This window comes from Dermacentor andersoni, chromosome 11, assembly GCF_023375885.2.
Source record: "Dermacentor andersoni chromosome 11, qqDerAnde1_hic_scaffold, whole genome shotgun sequence".
Taxonomy (NCBI): domain Eukaryota; kingdom Metazoa; phylum Arthropoda; class Arachnida; order Ixodida; family Ixodidae; genus Dermacentor; species Dermacentor andersoni.
This window is the reverse complement of record NC_092824.1, coordinates 104,716,650-104,736,628: the sequence shown is the minus strand read 5'-3', so window position 1 is coordinate 104,736,628 and position 19,979 is coordinate 104,716,650. Positions and strand designations below refer to the sequence as shown.

At 44.6% G+C, this 19,979-nt stretch overlaps 1 protein-coding gene across 1 annotated transcript in view; it reads right to left on the bottom strand.

Annotated features, from left to right (window-relative positions):
• LOC129386889 (uncharacterized) overlaps positions 1-18,903 on the bottom strand; it is a 45,940-nt gene extending 27,037 nt beyond the window's left edge. The window contains exons 1-6 of the mRNA XM_072285234.1: positions 18,054-18,903; positions 16,165-16,424; positions 13,951-14,025; positions 2,084-2,206; positions 1,208-1,391; positions 571-645 (exon numbers count right to left, since the gene is read on the bottom strand). Of these exons, the coding sequence (XP_072141335.1) occupies positions 571-645; positions 1,208-1,298 (166 nt within the window). The 5' untranslated portion in view covers positions 1,299-1,391; positions 2,084-2,206; positions 13,951-14,025; positions 16,165-16,424; positions 18,054-18,903. The remainder of the gene's footprint in view (positions 1-570; positions 646-1,207; positions 1,392-2,083; positions 2,207-13,950; positions 14,026-16,164; positions 16,425-18,053) is intronic.
• Between the last annotated feature and the right edge of the window lie 1,076 nt (positions 18,904-19,979).

Below are 19,979 nucleotides of genomic sequence, written 5' to 3'. Positions count from 1 at the left end.
ATCCGTCTGATTTGGTGTTTGCATTTCGGAATTATTCTGAACGATCTAATGCAAAGTTATTTTTTAATATGTAGAACGAGAAGTTGGTGCATAGCCATTGCATGGATTTATATTTGCATAAGATGAAATCGAACTGTGCGCATCTTCATTACCTATCTAGCATTTATTTTAAAAAAAAAGCCTCACTTAAGTGTATTATAACATGTGTGTCAAGCGAGCATTAATCGCCACTGATGCTGCTACGACAGAAACGACCAAATTTGAGCTGAAACGTCAGTAAATGCAAGCCCTGCACTATGTCTTGAATACTATACCAGCAAGTTTTAAACTGCGTTTCGGAATAAGGAACCTAAATGTTATTTCCTTCAACTGCATGACATCAAATTCAGGTATTTGCTGCATCGAACAGGCAGCTGTAGTACGTTTGTCTAATCACAGATGCGCCAACATCACAAGCACCAAAGAGGAAGCGCTTACTGCAAGAAGCAGCGGATGGCACTTCGCGTGGCTGCTACACCAAAATTTACTTCGCCATTATTAATTCAAAACACTCGCAAGGATTGTGCTTACCTCGTCTGCTAGGAAGCGGAACTAGGCCCGGCTGTCCGTCCCCGCGTTCTTTGAACCAAGAGCCACGGCGATGTCCTACATAAAAGAGCAGCGAGCATTGATCCATCGAATTCGTGGTGTTTTAAAAAAAAAGCGGCGGTAGTTGCGTTCGCGTTAAAGGCTAAAGCTATTCATGAACGCATGCGAGCACTTTAGCGCAACCACGTGCACGGTTAATGACAAAATGGCAGCCAACGCGAATAGTACCGGCGATATCGATTCCGGGTACATCTCCGGTTATTGCAGTGATGGCCATCTTTAAATACAAAGCAATGGCAGAAATCAAACAGCGCAATAAGAACGAACACAGACGCTGAAGTTGCGTATATGTTAAACAACTCGCCGAACTTGTTATTTCGATAGAGAAATTGCGAATTAAAAAGAAAATCACAACCTGTGATTCCTCAACGCACGCGTGATCTTTTGATCAGCAGCCTGGAAGATAAGAAACAGCTGGTAACCAGGTCTACAGGGTGCACAATAAGACATCACGCCGCTAGAATGGCTGGCTACCAGGTTAGCAGGGTGAGCAGCCAGATACTAGGTCGCACGATCAGCTGGCCAGCAGATCCACAGGGTGGGGATCAAAACAACAGACCTATAGAACAGCTGGTCACCAGATCCGCACGGCGGGCATCAATACTCGAGGCTACTAGAGCACCTGACCACCAGGTCAACAGGGTGGGCATAGAGGTTCCACGTCGGTAAATCAGCTGGCCACCAGATCTGCAGGGCGGACATCAGGAACACCAGGCTGCTAGAACGCCTGACCACCAGGTCAACTGTGCGAGCATAGAGATACCACATCGGTAGATCAGTTCGCCATCAGATGCGCAAGGCGGCTATCAAGGCACCAGGCTGCTAAACAGTTGACCACATAGTCTGGAGGGCGGGTACCGGTTTATCAGGTCGCTAGATCAGCTGGCCACCATATTAGCAGGGCGGAAATGGAAACACCACGTTGATAAATCACACGGAAGTGGGAAATGTAGCCATTGAAGCAGCGCGCAGGAAACAGCAAGACGAGGAGATCGTTTGCTCATAACTGAACATTTTTGGACTATAGCGGCCAAATGCATGGTGTGAACGACACGGATGTTTTCACGCTATTGTCTGATTTACTTTCACTTGTCAGGCGGCACTCATTTTCTATTTTCTTCGTACCATGTCCTTCATGCGCTACTTCTATGGATAAGTTCCAGTTCACTCAGTTTGTAATTTTCGGTAGTGATATAATTAGGCATTTAAGATAACCATGACATCGCTGGTCAAAAACATTTATTTGAATAATTTCAAACAAGACAATTAGGAAATAAACATTTATAGCGTATTCTTAACACTTCATTGCTAAGAAATTCAAGAAGCATTGGCATGCTCCATTTTTGTGCGTGTGAAATTGTTTCATGGGCAATCGGCAGAGCTAAAATCAATTGAAAGATTACGTCGCCTTACGTCACGTCTTCGAAGCGCTCACCTTGCCGGTCTGACTCGTACAGTAGACCACCCCGCTGCACTGACGCTTGGCCAGGCGATGACGCACGAAACGCCAGCACCGTCTTTGCGTTGCAGATGCGTTGCAGGTCACGACCATGTCGATCTCGTGCGGTTCGTTGTCGGCACCGATGAAAAAAAGAAGAAAGGACATCACATGACTATGTGAGAAGCGTTGTGAAAGAGCTGAAGGCACGCAACCTTGACCTTCTATACACCAGTAGATGGAGAGCTCGGCACAGATCCAAAAACGCTTTCGGCCGTATACTCGCACAGGTCTGGTGTGATCACCTCCGAAAGTGACCGCCCGATAAGTGATCACCCCAGATGTTGCTCCCGAGCCACTGGCCGTCCGCGTCTCGACGATAGTTATTCGCCTACGTAGTCCCACATACTGCAACGCCAGCTTAAGTGCAGATGTACGGGCCGTGGTGTTTTCTGGCAACACATTAATATGCTGATGGACAGTAAAAGAAACAGGTCAACGCGAGTGAAACACACGAACATAGCGCTAACCCCGAATAAATGAATAATTCTGTAAAAGGCGAGAATAACTACTATGTCTTATAAGAGTGAAAAATAAAAACAGAGGTACAGAATGAAATAGTAGGTTCTATATGAGGCCCACGATACTGCAATTCATGACGTGTAAGCATAGCCGAACCCATTCGATACTAATGCATTACAAACCCAACCACCGCATGCCTTTTACGGCAGGGAATTAGCGGTGTAAGGAAGTTCGAAAACATGTGATGTAATCATATGGCGCAAGACAATGGTCATTGGAAATGGTTGGTAGAACAACATAAATACGGGGATGGTGACTGTGATGAGCATGATGACTGCCATAATTTGCTTCCTGGGGGTTGGCTTCCTACATTTATTGCTTTCATTTTTTAAGTTTACCTTTGGCGCCTGGCGCTGTGAACTGGAATGGGTAACCAGACGAACCGATAGGGTCAGTTTGAGCAACAACTAACAAAATCGACAAATACTCATGAGGAAAGGAGATCTGATGGTTAATTTTGTCGTGCGTGAAGTTGGAGGAGGTTGCTCTAGTGCACAACTAGTTATGGTATTCCATCATGATGACATAAGCTCATATTGTACATATTCAATTATATGTCTTAAAATTGCACTGTTTTCGCTGTGTCAGAATATTTGTATTATATTACCAACTAGCAAACCCCTAACGTTTTTTTTCAACCCATTTAGAATGGTGACGTAGTCATAACACCTCGACCAATAGAGAGCCCAGTGTTGCGTGAATATCAGAATAACTATAATGCATCGTCTAAACCACTCAAATGTATACAACAACACTTCTGCTTTACAATATCGCAAGAGCTAAAAAGTACAACTAGACTCCTGCTTTATTCCTCTGACATTTCTACGCGTTCGACTGTCCCATTTTCGCAATTGCGATGGCTTAGCTACGTCCATCGTAAGTATAATGAGAAATTAATTAATTAGGATAACTTGGTTTCTCGAGTAGCAAGATCAACAGCAGGAATTAAACACGTGTTTTGACTAGCAACTGATGGGTTTTCTCTTAACGGTGCAGAATAAATATCAGTGGCTTATAAATAAAGAGAACACGGCAGACGAAACGTCTAAAGTACAAAAAAGTCGTTCCATGACTTGGTGTCGAATTCTGTTTCCTGCATTGTCAAGCTGTTGTACAACCTGAAATGTACCAGTCGGCCCAAATTCGTATTCCGAAATGTCTGATGCACGACAGACGAGAAAAAACTGTAGATCCGTTGCATTTTTTTTTAATATATGTGAAGCGAAACCTAAATGAAGCATGCAAATAAATGCCGTACATCAAACGGCGGCAGTGTAGCGGAACGGGTGCCCCCATTCCATTCCGATTCATTCCGGGAAATTAGAGCTGGCCGCAATTTCATTCCTTTCAATTCGTTGGAATGAAAAAACCGAGCCCATTCCCACTGCGGGGATGGCCGGTCATTTCAGTTCCATTACTGCAATTCAACGCAGGAAAGAGACCTTGGCACGAGTAGGTTTATCGAGTTACCGATGAACGCACCATAAAGCCATTGTCATCAGACGCGTTGCGAACTCCAAAAATGCGCAAAACACGTTACCAAGGTCGAGCTATAGTAGCTTGGTGATTTATCTCGTGCAGTACAACCACACTACTAATTCCCCTAGGCGCAGTTCTACCGCTACCTATAGTATTTGTATGGTCAGTATGTTTTAAGGCTTGGGATGTTTTAATATGGTTTAAATAAAAATGATAACGTAGTGTAGTATTGCTTAAGGGTCCTCGTGATTTTTGAATGCTGCAATAAAGGCCGCAAGCAGTGCAAGGTGCAAAAAGAAGCTTTGCGTTGGTTTTATTCATCGAAAGTTTAACAAAACGTCATGAGCTAAAGGGGCTTCGCCGTGTAGCTTTCAGAACTCGAAGTATAAATGATGGCTGCTTCAATGATGGCTGCTTCACAAACATGAGCTGCTCGAAAGAGGTGCTTGATAGCCGATTTCGCTTCGCTGTCATTATCAGGGATACCATAAAAAACACGTTCCACGTCAGTTGACGCCGCATTCACATTGAAAACTGCCCTTGCGAGACTAGCAAGTGAAAGCGGCTAGCGTTCGCTTTCCAATAGGTCAGGGGTTTAACCGTGTCTGCGCAAGTTCCCTCTGTGAGGTAAATAAAAAATTTCCCTTGCAATGGATCCAGGCATATTGTCTTGGTGAGCATTTCCATTTTGCATGATGTTTTTTTTAAACATCAGCGTACTTGGCCCTGCTTCAGACCTATGCATTCACGATGGTTCTGGCGCAGTCTTGCCCTAACAAAAGGCGCCACCATCCCCAGCACGGCAGAACGCATCTGCTCGGCTGTTGCAGCTGAACACCAAGAAGAGTTAAACCTTGGGTCTAGGAGGGCATCCACCAGAAAAAGTCAGTCCACGTGCTTGCTAACCGCTTCTCCAGGCTACGCTGCAGGCCTTTAGCAGCCTCGATGCAAAGAAGTGTGTCTTTGCTTAAGATTTCCGCAAATGAAGCTTCGATATTTCGGGATACGGGGAAGCCAAAGCTCGGCTGTCTCGTCCCTTTTCTGCAGCAACTCCGTGGCCTCCTCTACAGGGGAGGGAAGCTCAATCAAGTTCGCCAGCCTCTGTTCATATTTAGACAGTTTAGCCTTCTTACGCGCGTACAGAGTTTCTGTCAGGCCTGGTTCAGTCGGAAAAGTGGTAACTAGCTTTCTCATCTTTCGCAGATGCGAGTTCCACCTCGTCGCGTTGCCAGATTCCGAATGTACGTTGGCCACACTCAGTACTTCTTCCGTGTCGGCGGTGCTCTTGCGTACAGATGCAACGATGGCGCCTCATTTTTGTACGACTTCCTCGCCATTTGGGTCCTAAAATGAAGCAGGGACGACAATAAGTGAATATTGCCACTGCAAGTACAGGTAGTGCAAACGGCAAACATGCAAAGCATTAGAGTTTCAGAGAGAAAATGATGGCATATGTAATCATACGGCATTGCACTCGACGACACACTGACACTCTTCAGGACTGCATTAGAAGAAATAAAATGGGGAGAGGCGCGGCCGTTTTCTCCAGCCCTGCGATAAATTGAGCGCACATTATTGCCTAGGCTGCATCTTCCAGTTCTTTAGGAATGATGTCGGGCACGTAGTGCCATGGCTACGCCACTACGGCTGGTATTATGTTGATGAAATGGGCTTCGTAATTCAAATAAATATACTAGCAGCAGTCTGGCGCGTCACCGACTGGTCTTATGTACCAGGCAACGGTATTTACGGGCAGAGCGCTTTGTAAGAGAAAGAGTGACGTACGCATCATTTCATTTTCCCGCACAAGTGAGGCGGGGAAGGCGTAGCCCCCCCCCCCTCCAAAAAAAAAAAAACAGAGGGAGATCACGAATGTAGAAAAATAGCAAGGAGCACAAAATAGAATAAGACAAAAATACAGTGAACAAGGAATCAATCAAATCCAAATCCTTTAATATGTAACTTCGGAACAATGGACGTTTTTTACATGATCGGCCTTGTTGTGTTTTTGTTTGTCTTTAGAGGTATTTCAGAATGATTGATTGACGTGTTGAGAATAGACCTCGAAGTCGCGTAAGCTTGGTGCCCGACCTGCGGCAGAAAAATGATCCGCAGCCTCTATTTGATGGGAAGCAGAGTTCGTGAAATCGTCCATGGCAGCAAATGCACCATGAATGCGCAAGATGAAAATGCGAAGCACGCTCGAAAATTCGGCTAAACATGAGTTTGGAGTAGTTGCATAATAAAGCTGTAAAGTACCAAAACTGCAATAAACACAGTTGTCTGCCCTTACTTTTCGAACTGCAGTTGTTATGTTCATACTTTATTTCTGCATGCATTCATGGCAAATTATTTAACAAAGCTTGGCAAAAAGATTGTTTTTGAATATAGTAGTAAATGAACCGCGTATCAACGCACATAAGATGAAAACGTTATTTAACAGCGTATACCTGCCGAATGGCGTCTGTTACGTCAAGCTGCAGGCTGTGGAGGACGGCGCCAAATCGAAATTTCTTCAACTAATGGAACTCTCTTTAATATTCCTTGGTTAAGCGTTCCGGGCAGTCGTCGAAATTATCATTGTCCTATTCAGTCTCCCAGACGGTAAATGCGAATGCCTTTATAATTAATTGATGAAGCGTTATCTATCACCACGCGAAAGATGAAGCGTAATCTGTCACCACGTGAAGGACCTGGAAGATGAAATAGGAAGAGTAAACGGAGGCGAAATCGTGCGAAAATACATATTTCACCTTGTCAGCGATGTTCCACTGCAGCAACGCTGCGCCATACTCGGAGCGGATCCGCGCAGCTGTGTGGCTCCCCGTCAGGCGTGTGACACTGAGGAGCTACGCGCGAGCCGTGAAGTCTGTCCACGAATCCTGCTTCGACATCCAGGAAGTCCTCCGTTGACCGCGATGTCTACACGTACAGTGCAATACAGACGTACTGCGCTCCCGCCAAAGACGATAATATTTTGGTCTGCAGCGCTGGTAATTTCCCGATTTTCCGAGCAGGAACTTCTCTCCGAGGTCATCCCTCGATGGCAACTTGTAGCCCCGGACGGCGACCTGAACCTGAAAGAATACAAAACAGTTACTTTGACGAAAGGCGGCTTGTAATATTGTGAAACTTACCTTTACAAATTGTTTGAATCGCTCCCTCTCGACAACACGAAAGGGCTCCATGTCAGTGCGAGTCATGTTGATTATGGTGCCTTTCGATGAACAGGCGCAGAGCTGCACCCAGCGGTGAAGGCCGACGTTACCTTCGGCTTGCTTACCAGCGCTTTCTCTTGCATGTATTCACTGTCGTGCTTTCTTTTTAGGTGTCTAATAGCATTAGACGAAACTCCTACTACATCATGCATAGTTTCGGGGCAAAGCTTGCAGCGTGCAGCTTGTTTGTTTTCTTCACGGGTAATTTCAAAAAATGGTTTCCAATGTGCAATTTACGTAGTGAGCACTATGGCCGCTGAGGTATCGGCTGGTAGCACTGCCCGCTCACTGAATTTGGGCGTTTTGTTGCCGCTGATGGCAACAAAACGTGTGTATAGTACTTTAATACGTCTTCAGATAGCTTTATTATGTCGCCAAGTGACCGATAGGTCTCAACTAGAAAAAAAGAAAGACTAACCAAGCAAGCTTACATTGTTTATTGTCAGTCATGAGTGAAGCAGTACATGCTCACAATTTCCGCGCAGGTCGAGCGAACTTCATGCTGTCATTTACTGCGTTTCTAACTTGTAGAAACACAGCCATTTCTTTAATGGAAATGAAAGCTGAAATCGAGCGAATTCTTTCCATCATGTTAGGCGTGCTGCTTAAAGCAGGTAGAATCACACAACGATATTTATGCTGGGCCATCCTCGCACTGTAGTTATGTACAGTGCTGCTTGGCGTGTTTCGTGCTACACGTATATAGTATGCGTTCGATAATTTCAGCTAGAATAAAAAAAGAAAAGTTACCCGGCTCGCGCTGCAATTCTGTACCATTATTTACATAAAACATTGACGAGAGGCACGTAGTGCAGGAAAATTAAAGAAAAAAAGCCGTTATGCTGAATTTTCCAGCACACATCGTCTGATCATGATATTTCAGCAGCACATTTAGTGTTGAGGTGCGGCAGTAAAGGCTTTGATACAAGTGGAGTACTCGTAACGAACGCTATGGAGACAACAGTGTTCTGCAAAAAGTCCGAACAAGGAGACTAAATAAACATATAATAAAGCCCAATTAATGATCGCAGACCCTTCGAATATGCAATTTACAGTTTCATGTTGTAAAACAAAAATCTCGGTTTATATATTCAAACATGGCAAAGAGGCTACAAGGAGATGAAAACTTCAATTGAATAACCGAGGTGAGCAAGGGAAGCTTCAGCCTGGAGCCACGTTTCAACAAGCAAAGATATTTGCGATGGCCATGACAAACTTAAAAGGAAGAGGCCCGGACACCGATTAAAATGTTCTAAAATATATATTTGCATTTCGGCTCACCCACGGGAGCATTGTTCAAGATCATCACAATCAAACACGTAAATATATATTTTAAACCATTTTGGTCAGTGTCCGGACTTTTTCCTTTTAAGTATGCGTCATCCGGGCCAGACGGGCTTCCATCATACTCTCGACTGTATGACAAAGGCAAGTTCCCACACTGAAACTTCCCTTGCTCGTCCACTGTTGATTGGCTAAATGTTAAGCGAAACTTGCTATTCTTCGAGTACTTTCTGTGAACATACTGTGCTCCGGTTCATTATCTGCTGTTTGAAAAGAAAGAAAAATTACGTATAGTGATTTGTCATGTTCTTTAAATGCGAAGTAGATCGGTTGTGTGAGCTTGCCTTTTTTAAGCATCTCTTATCTTACTGTGCATAGCTAGCCTAGTTCCTTATTTCATGCTAACTGCTCGTGAACCATGCAAGAATCACTACCAAAGATTCAGTCACCGTGAAGTGTAATTTTCTCAAAATTGCATAGAGCTCTTCTCAACGTTTTAAATGTATTTGCATTCTCATGTAACAAATTATCGCTCTAAGGGAGCATGTGATACTGAAGTAAGGCATGTTGTTGGGCTGAACGGTTCATAGACTCAGGAAAAAATTTAACTGTGTGTGCGTCTATATTTCTGTTCACGTCCTATCTTCCTCGAACAGCTTAAAATTTTCTGAAGCATGTATAGTTAGCGGTATTGCCTGCCAAGCTGGTTTGCAAAGAGCAGATAGAGTTTGCGCAATAGCAAGTATAGTCGTGCTATTTTGTTCTCTTCTGGTTATCATGGTTCTGATGACTGGGAAAGGAAAAGTTGCGACTCAACATGTTAATTCCTTCTCCGTTTGTCATAAAACGACCTTAAAAGCAAGTAAGCTCGTATGCCAAATTTTAGCATTCCCGCCTGGTACGATACAAAACTCTAGACTGCTGCTTTCCTGATTGGGCTCACACTCCTCTGTGTGATAAACTTGCAACCATTTCATGGTGAGGCACATAGTTCCGCAACATAGTTCAAAGGGACCTGCTGTCATTATGGTGACCGTTGAGCTTCTTATGATTTGACGTGGGCAGCTTGTGCACCAATCATCTCTTTTGTCAGCCTTCCTGAAAAGACATATGATGAAGCCATAACAAACATTTAAGCAAAAAATGGTGAAACAAATGTTTGTCCTATAAACGAACAAATCACAGTTCTAGGTGAAGTGTTCAGAAACATACCTTGAGAAAATTGTGGTCCTTGTTGTTACTTCCCGTGGTGATGCATTCACTATTAACTTGTACGTCCAGATACAATTAAGTTCAAACAGGCGAAAAAAAAAATACGAGCAGCGTCTTGTAGGCTGGAGTCGAAAGAAAAAGCGTCAATTACTATGGTGGAAGTGTGGATGAGATTGTGATTCATGTCTAAGGCCAATGCACAAACGCTCCATGGCAGAAGAGCACACACACCCACACACAACACAGTTTTACGTGTGCCTGTTTTTTGACATCTTGCACTTTCCTTCCTCTTTCCTGCCCTCCTTCCTATATTCCATTTCTATGTTTCTGTCGCCCCCTTTTTTAAAGAGTAGGCAGGCGTTATGCCCCTTCCAGTGGCAGTTGCCAGCCTGCTCCTCGCCTTCCCTTTCCTGAGAAATGTATGTACGTTTTCAAAACAAATAATAATTGCGTCGGCTGTGCTTGGTGAAGCCTCGACTAGATTACACTTGTTCCTGCGAGATGTTAGTAATATTTTATTGCGTCTCAGATGCAATTATCTAACTCTGTCACCGGAAGTACATTTGCCACTAATGTCCAGCGAATTTATCGCGCTGTAACATTTATGCAAAGAGCCAAAACTATTATTTATGCTATACTCCACGTTAGTAAACTTAGCTGTGTGGCAAAATAACAGAAGCATTGTTTGAATTGCGTCCGAAGAGCAATAGCTATACTATTAATATTTTCCGCCTTTATTAAATGACTACAGGAATCTGTTTTATCCACCTCGCACGCGAAGAAATTCAGAATTGAAAACGAAGCAATGCGTTTTCACTCACCGGTGGAGGCGACCAAAGGCTGCAAGGTTAATCCGCTTTCCTGGGTAGTGTCCAAACAGACTGTGCTCGGTTCCAGCGATGAATTTTCGCTCTAACTACCGCATATCTTTTTTTCAAACAACACGTCATTAGGTGGCCAGACGCGGCAGGTCAATAACTGTCGAAGTCGTGCAGCCGTTGTGTTAGTAAAACGCCGCGGCTTATAAAACTCACCGTCTTTAAACACTTTCACTTGGTGGCGGCTGTCGAATGTTGACGCATAAAGTGACTGGAATATTATTGCCAAAATAAAACTGCTTTAAAACGAACCTGCGTGATGCTGCTCAAAGGAAACGACCACTCCGTTCGCAAATGTTACAGCCGTACAATTTGAACCGATAAACGGCCTGGACTGCAATCGATACCAACGGGCTGCTGCTTATCGCATGTCAGTCAGGTCTCAAAATCTTCATTCAAGTAATAAAGGAAACCCTTTAATAATAGAACTCCAATAAAATGAATGGCCTCCTTATTTTCTAAAAAGTCGCATGTTAACTGTGGTTGTCCGTTTTATATGTACATTCATAGATCAAATATTTAGCCGCGTTGAACGCCCCTAGCAGAAAATGTACGAATTAACGTATACGTATAAGGTACAGTAACTTCACTTACGCGCTTCATATCAAAACTTGTCGCGGTTGATTATTAATTTTTTGCCTTCTGGGGCGACTGCTGGAACTTGAGAGTGGTTCGGGACGTGATATGGCGACGATGTGATGATGAGTATGGCGACAGTGAGTGACTACTGAAGTGCTGTGCCCAAACTACCGCAGAATATTTCAAATATAAGCCAAAAACCCGAAGGAGCGAACGAACCAGTAGGCGAACTAAGTAATCACTGAAAGAGAGAACGAACGAACGAACGAACGAACGAACGAACGAACGAACGAACGAACGAACGAACGAACTAATGAAACAAAATGAACTAATGAACAACTGAACGAACGAACTAATGAACGAACGAACGACTGAACGAAGGAACTATTGAATGGATGGATGACCAAACTAGCGAACTAATCAAGGAATGAACGAGCGTATTCCTTGCCTAGTCCGAACTCCGACCATCCGCGGAAACAGGTGAATGAGGCAGAATAAGGCTACTGGATAGAAGGCTCAACCACAAACATTCCACAGCGCATGATGCTGCGCCGCTGATTTATTACCAACGTCAGTAACGACGCATGCGCTGCAGAAATTTAGAGTTGCAACGTTTTTATGCCACAGCAGTTAAACAGTGATGCCACCAATAACACGGCCATCGTCATGTCAATGTCTTCTTCTAATGCTGTCCTTGTCGTGCACAGCATATCGCTATCGCTGACTATTATTATTATTATTATTATTATTATTATTATTTATAATTAAGTGTAACACAAACAATTGTGGTCCGCACTTCTAGAAAGTAACGTCACGAGAGAAGAGTTCCCGAAAGCCACAAACAGAAAATAACTTGATAGAGAAGGTACATATGCACACAACAGAAAAGTTTCAAGGGTTGCCTACAAAGGAAACAGGCGAAGACGCAAACATGTTATACCATACATGGCCTCACTATGATAACGCCGCATGGGCAACGCAATCTCAGATGTTCATAACTTTGTGCATTGACAAACGCCGAAGGAACTCTTCTTCCCCGTAATGATAAGATCGCTCTTTGGATACTGTGGGACAAGCATCAAGGCACGTAGCTGCAATAGCCGAAGTTATGTGGCCCTCTGTGGCTATCCACGCAAAACTGCCGAACAGCACCTTCTCCAGATTACAGGTGCCCCCAACTGTGCCCAGATTTCACGTGACTACAAAGTGTTCTAGCTCTCTGTGCACGCAGCTGTCATCAGCATTCGTCCTTCGACAAGCATCACACGTCGCCTTCGTCCTCGTGACATCACTACGAAGAGAGTGAGAGAGAGATAAACGCGGGGGGCGGAGGCAGGACGTTAACCGCAGAAGATTCTGGTTTGCTACCCTGCACTTTCATCACTACGAAGACGTCTCACACTGTGCATGTGCGTGATCTGGTGCTTGCATTTCGGAGTAGCATCTAAATAGTGTGGCGAACAAATACAGAAATTATATGAGGTGAAGGTGGTGCAATTTGCTTTGCATAAACATTCATGAAATTACTCGTTGCATAGGATCCAACTCCTTGCATAGTCGAAGCTTTATATTTCAGGGCAATATAACTGACTGCCTATTTGTACATTTACCTAAAGCTACACTTCAAAGAACTGTCGACATAAGCGCTGGATCTACATTTAATTGTTTCTTCTGCTATTTTTTTTTCTTCTTAGCGTATCCCTGATTCGCAATTTTTTTTTCCACCAATGGTGCCGCGTTAAAAAAATAAAGGGGGGGGGGCGGCGAAACTTCGGCAAAAGTAAGGCTGCTTCCAATAGTCCTTGAACGAAGTTTCAAGCAGTTTTTAATTGCATTTAGTAATAAAGAACGTACAAGTTATATTTTCATCGCACTGACATCAACATCAGTGGCGTGCTGCACTGAAGTGGCTGCTTAGTGCTTTTGTCTAACGGTCGATACGCCGACTTCGCGGGCAGGGGAAAGAAAACTTTTTACAGAAAAAAATTAGCCGAAGGTAGATATCGCGCGGATGCTACACAGAGTTCGTTGAGCGAAACTACCGAACTTCGATTGCAGATTCGGCTTGCCTTGTCTGCTCGAAAGCGGAAAATTGGCCCGGCTGTCCAACCCTCCGTTGTTTGCATCACGAGCAATGGAAAAGTTCCACATGCACGGGCAACTAACATTCTTAACATTGTTTCAGTCACTTTGCGGCATTTTCGAAAAAGTTGTGGCCTGACGGTGGAAGCTAAGGGTATTAGCACAAGAAGGTGGGCACTCTTGCGCGCACGCACCTGCCTCGACATATGGCAAAATCGCAGCCAAGGCGAAAGCAATGCACGATATTTGTGTCAGCTACATCGCCTGCTACTGCGGCAAAGGCAACCTTGAAATACGAGGTATTGGCCGCAATAAGAAAACGCGATAGGAACGAATTTATGTTTTCAACACGTCGACAATAAATTCGGCGGAACGCTGCACTGGACTGGCAGCTGTACGAATTTCGCTTAATGGTCGATAAGCCTACTTTGCGAGCAACAAAAAAGAAAGCGGTTCGCAGCAGAATGAGCGGAAGGCACTTGGCATAGGCGCTACGCGATATGTTGACTGTGCGCAGTTAATTCAAAACAGTTGCAAGAGTTGGTCTCACCTCGTCTGCTGGGAAACGTAGCTTGGCCCGGCTGTCCGTCCCCGCCTTGTTCAGACCACGAGCCACAGGAATATCCTACAAAAATAAGCAGCCAGCATCGTTTCGATCACTCTGTGGTCCCTACGAAAAAGCAGCGTGAGTTGCGGCCACACGGCAGAAGCTAAATATGTTCACGAAGTCAGATGAGCACGCGTGCACGCCCCCACATGCACCGACGAAGGTCAAAATGGCAGCCAAGGTCAAAGCAAGCCGCGATATCAGTGCTGCCTACATCGCCTGTTATTGCGGAGAAGTCCCAGTGCAAACAAATTGCCAAAATCCAACAGCGCGAAAAATAATGAAAAAAAAAAAAAGAAGACGCTGATTTGAACGACGGTGGCCTACCAAGTCGCCTAACTCGACGTTTTGATAAAGAAACTGCGATAGAAAGATAGAGGGAAACAATATCTTGCCACACGTGATTCTTTAGCGTGCGCATTACCGTGTGATTTCAAGCATAACTAAAAATATACACCTTATCTTATATTCCAGTACGCACTTCCAGTACATATATAGTACAGTATATACCTATGCCCTTAATTAAGATACCCGAATGCTAAAGAATTCAAGAAACCTGCTCTTTCGCAAACGCTTGGCGGTTCTTGCTGCCTTTGATATTGTGAACGGGGTTTAATAGCGGCCTCGGAGATGTGTAAAATTACGCCCGTCGCTGCTCCCAGAGGCAACGCCTGATCGGAGTGTTCGTTTTGCCTTAGCCATGTGCACGCGCTATGAATGAATGCGTCTGTATACGTATTTAAGACTACATATCAATTACACCAGCCTTACTATAAGCGTTCCATTGGTTGGATAAATGCAGTGAAATTAAGCACCTATTCAAGTAAATTCTGTATTCTAAGAGGCGTGCTCGAAGAATGCGGACGCATCTCCTCCGAGGTGCGACTTTCGCTTCGTCTCAGTGCATGTACTTGCCGGCAGGTTGCTCTTGCGAAAGAATAAACACTAGGGAGCTTCTGCAAAAGGCGTCTATTACGACTTATAGTCCACACTGGAACTTTAGGCATCCGAAAGGAGCACATTGTACAACCGCCACAAAACCGAGTCGCTAACGGTTTCCGTTGCCCTCGCGTCGCGCTTCGGAAGTGGCTACTACACCGGGTATTTTTTTTTTTTTTTAGCTGCACCAAATTTTGTTAAAGATTGCCCTATGGCATGCAGCACAATTCTAACCCTTCGTCTATCTTACGGGAAGAGGCGGCCATTAGTTCTACGAAAAATCGAAACGTTCAGTCGAATAATTGACGTGATTACGCTAATTCTTCAATTACTTAAGCTACATATTTCAAACCACCAATTATAGCCGCTGATTTCGCACGGCATATCCATTTAAAACTAGTTATCTGGACAGGACGAGCTCCGAGATACTTATTTTCGAAGTGGCCTACGAAATGTGTTGACGTTCCAGTTATTTCCACTGATGCTTCCACAATAGAAATTATCAGCAAATGTAAACCAGCTCGCGGTATTTATTGAATACTCTATAAGCAAGTTTTGCATTGCGTTTCGGAATTAGGGAGGAATAGGTTATTTCTTTCAACTACACGACATCAAATTCGAGAACGTGCTCCACCGAACAAGCGGCTGCATTACATTTGTGTAAGCACAGATACGCCAACTTTACGCGCACGATAGAGATGGCGGTTACAGCAAAAGGAAGTGGATCGCACTCCGTGTGGCTGCTAAACCAAAAGCTGATTCAGCGAGCGCGATTATTTCGAAACACTGCTAGCAAGCGCAACTTGGCCCAGCTGTCCGTCCCCGCGTTGTCTGAACCAAAATCCACGCGCATACCCTACATAAACGAGCAGCCAGCATCGATCCAGATATTTCTTGGTGACTTCAACAAAGCGGCGCGAGTTGCTTTCGTACCTTAGAGGCTAAAACTATTAACAAAGCAGGTGACCACACTTTCCGCGCCACCACATGCACCGCTAATACCGAAATGACAGCCAACGCGAAAGCAACCCACGATATCGATTCAGGTTACATCGCTCGTTATTATAGTGAAGACAATCTTTAAATACAAAGTAATGGCAGAAATCAATCAGCGCGAAGAGAACGAGGTTAACACAGACGCTGATTTTGCGTATGTTAAACAACTCGTAGAAATATATTTTCGCTAAAGCAATTGGGATAGAAAATAAATTTCGCCACCTGTGATTCCTTAACGAACGCGTGTTCTTGCGATCAGCAGCTTAGGAGGAGGCCAGAACAGCTGACCACCAAGTCTGCAGGGCGCGTAGCAAGACATCGATCAGCTAGAACAGCTGGAAACAAGGTCAGCAGGGCGGACACCGAGGTACCATGTCGTGGGATCAGCTGGTCAGTAGATCCACAGGGTGGGCATCAAGACAAAGGCCTGCTCAAACAGCTGGCTACCAGGTCCGCAGTGCAGGCTGCAAGACAGGGAGCCGCTATAGAAGAGCCGAGTGACCCATGATGGCGTGAAAGATCTTAATTGAAATGCGGCGCCCACCTAGTGGCGCATGACCAGTTACGCAAGTTGGCTTCAAGAATATTGACTTAAGGGCTGTACGTACGCAACGGCTCATGAAACAAATTAAATCCTAGGCTTTTACGAGCCAGAACAACGATATGATTATGAGGCACGCCGTAGTGGCGACCCCGGAGTAACTTTGACCACCTGGACTTCCTCAGCGTGCATACAATGCAAGATAAACGGGCGTTTTTTTTTTTTGTTTTTTTGTTTTTTCATTTTGGCCCCATAGAAATGTGGCCGCCGCTGCCGATATTTCATCCCGCACCTCCGGGCTTAGCAGCGTAAAGCCAAAGTCATTAATCCACTACTGCGGTTAATGGCACCTTACCGGTGACCAAAATTGGCGTAAAAGAGTTTCACCGATGAGCGGCTCACGCACAGCGACCGAGAATGGCAAGAAAGAAGTTCGTTGAGGCGCGGCACATACCGTCACATTGCCAATGACCCAAGTTGACCCCTCAGCACATGTTTACGACGTTCTACCTATTAGACTATGGACTATCCCGCAAGCCAAGTTAGCGTGGAACCAGATAGATACGGATAAAACAAACCAACATACAGACAACAATGCCGCAAACTGGTTTAATTTAAGGAATGCTAACCGCAGTACTAAAGATGCGATTGTAACACGCAAGAGTGCAACTGTATTATTGTCGTGTTAAGGCTTTACGTTGTGCCGTCAACTTATAGAGTACTATCAGTATTGAGTTGGTGGGCTAAACGACTTCCGAGTCGTAAAGTGAAAACGACTCTGGGTCGCAGTTGACCACAGTCATGTACTCTTACTTCTTTTCTCGTTCGAAAATGTGCGGCTTCATTGAGTATAACGGCCGATGGCAAGTACGGGTAGCAGCTTTGCGCAGAACGGACTTGCGATACCGCGAATCAGGGCGAAACCTGGAAAACCGTAGGTTTTACCTTTTGCTGCGGCTTTAAATCAGTGTATAATATACCAATGAAACTCGGGGATTATGAAGGACGCCATAGAGGGTATCTATGGACAAATTTTTACCAGGGATTATACGACAGAAAAGCGGAAAACGAGGATAATACAAGTTTTACTGCTGGAATTCTAGAGGGATAAATGTAGCTATTGAGGTGGGGTGGCGCGCGCGCAACAGCAATGCAGGGTGATCGTTTGCCGATAACTAAATGTTAATTGGACAGCAGCGCCACATAGGAGCTGCGAACGATGCAGATGCTTTCACGCTATTTTCCAATGAACTTTCACTTTTTAGGCAAAGCACGTCTGCTACTTTCTTCCTCCCCTGTTCTTGATGTTCTTGATGTTGTTCTTGATGTTCTTGTAATAGCAACAGTCAGGTAGAAGAATTGTAACATCGCTAGCTATAAATCGTTATTTGATTCATTTTTAAATAAAAAGTTAGGAAATAAACAGTTGTAGCGTCTTGTTCACATTTCATTGCTAAGAAATACAAGCATTGGCGTACTCGATTTGATGCAATAGCTTTATAGACAGTTCGCAGAGCGAAAGGCAACGGAAAGATTGCGACGCAGTACGTCACGTCTTAGAAGCGCCCACCTCGCCAGCCTGACTCGTACAGCAGACCACCGTGTTGCCCTGATGCATGACCCGATGATGCACGAAAGACCAGCATAGTCTTTTCCCGGCAGATGCGGCCAGGACGAGACCATGTCCATGTCGATCTCGAGCGGTTCATTTTCGGCACCGATGAAAAAGAAAAGAAAGGACATCGCATGCCTATGTGAGAAGTGCGGTGAAAGAAACATCGTGAAGCTCTTAGTTATGCAGAAGAATTCGCTTAGCGCAATTGCTGCCCGCGTTACAGTTGACATTTCAAACCACTGTTTGCAACCTATCGCATCATGCGTTTATCCAACATGTACAATTACCTTCTTTTACAGCTAGACCAATCGCAGATTGAACATGGCACATTATTTTTATCCAATGTTGCTAACCTACACACCAACATTCACTACTACCCTGCACGACAGCTTGAATACTGGTCTGTCTCATCCATGTACGAACTACGGTTTTCAACCTCTAAAATATACTTTGCCTTCTTTACTAAACAGGTTTGACTTATCTCACAGCTCGATCCGTGAAATTTCTTATAATTCGTTTCGAGACATCTTTCGTTAGTTATTCCTTTTGTGCTTTTTCCTGTCGTTATTACTCTCTTATTTGTAATTTTTGCCGACAGTTCGACGTTGTTGAATTTATTGCACGGTTCATATTATGCTGCACCGCGTGATCCTTCTTTCCGAGTCTTCCTTCTAAATAGATTTGCCCTCTGCCGCCTGTTGTTGTGCGTACCGCTGCACAAATATACATGTGGCGGAGGGGAGCACCGTGAAGCGATTTAGCGGTTTTTTTTCCCCTTCTCATCAGCAGTGCACCTTGCATGTCTGGAATACTCAGTCTCAGATAGCTTAGCGCAGATCCAGAAGAGCTTTCAGCCGTATACTCGCACAGATCCGGTGTGATCGCCTCTGAGCGTGATCGCCCTGAGAGGTGATCACTCCCCATGTTGCTCCCGAGCCACTGGCCGCTCGCGGCTCAATGACAGTTATTCACCTACGTGTATAGCCCCAGACACAGCAAGGCCAGCTTGTTTTCTTTCAAGACGTTAGAGATTAATATGCTGCTGGACAGTTTATGATGGACGGTATAGTAAACACAGGTAAACGCAAGTGAAGCACAGGAACATTGCACCAACTCCGACCAAATGTGTCATTCTGGAAAAGGCGAGGATAAGCATTATGTCTCATAAGAGGGGAAAAATCAAAACGGAGGAACAAAAAGTGAAATAGTATGTTCTGTATAAGGGCCATGATACCGCAATTACTGACGGGACATCGTAACGGAACCCATGCGATACTAACGCATTACAAACCCAACCACCGCATGTCTTTTACGGCAAGGAATTAGCGGCGTAAGGAAGTTTGAAAACATACGATGTAATCACATGGCAGAAGTCAATGGTTATTGAAAATCATTGGTAGAACATCATAAATGCGCTGCTGGTGATGGTTATGAGGATGGTGACTGCCATAATTTCTTTCCTGAGGGTTGGCTTTATATATTTATTGGTTCCATTTTTCAAGGTCACCTTTGGCGCCTGACGCTATGAAGTGCAATGGGTAACCGATCGAACTGATGCGGTCAAGCTGAGCAACAACTAACAAAAGCGACAAATACTTGTGCAGAAAGGAGATTTGCCGGTTTCTCTTGCCGAGCGTGAGCGTGGATAAGGCTGATCTCGCGCACAAGTTGTTATGGTATCCCAGAATGATGTTGTAGGGTTATATCGTACATTTTTAATTATTTGTATTAAATTTCCCTTGTGTCCGCGCGCATCGCTTGTATTTGCCAATTTTTGCACTGTCAGAATATTTGCATAATGTTACCAACTAGCAAACTCCTAATGTCTTTTCCGACCCACTTAGAATGGTGACGCAGTCACAACACCTCGACCAACAGAGA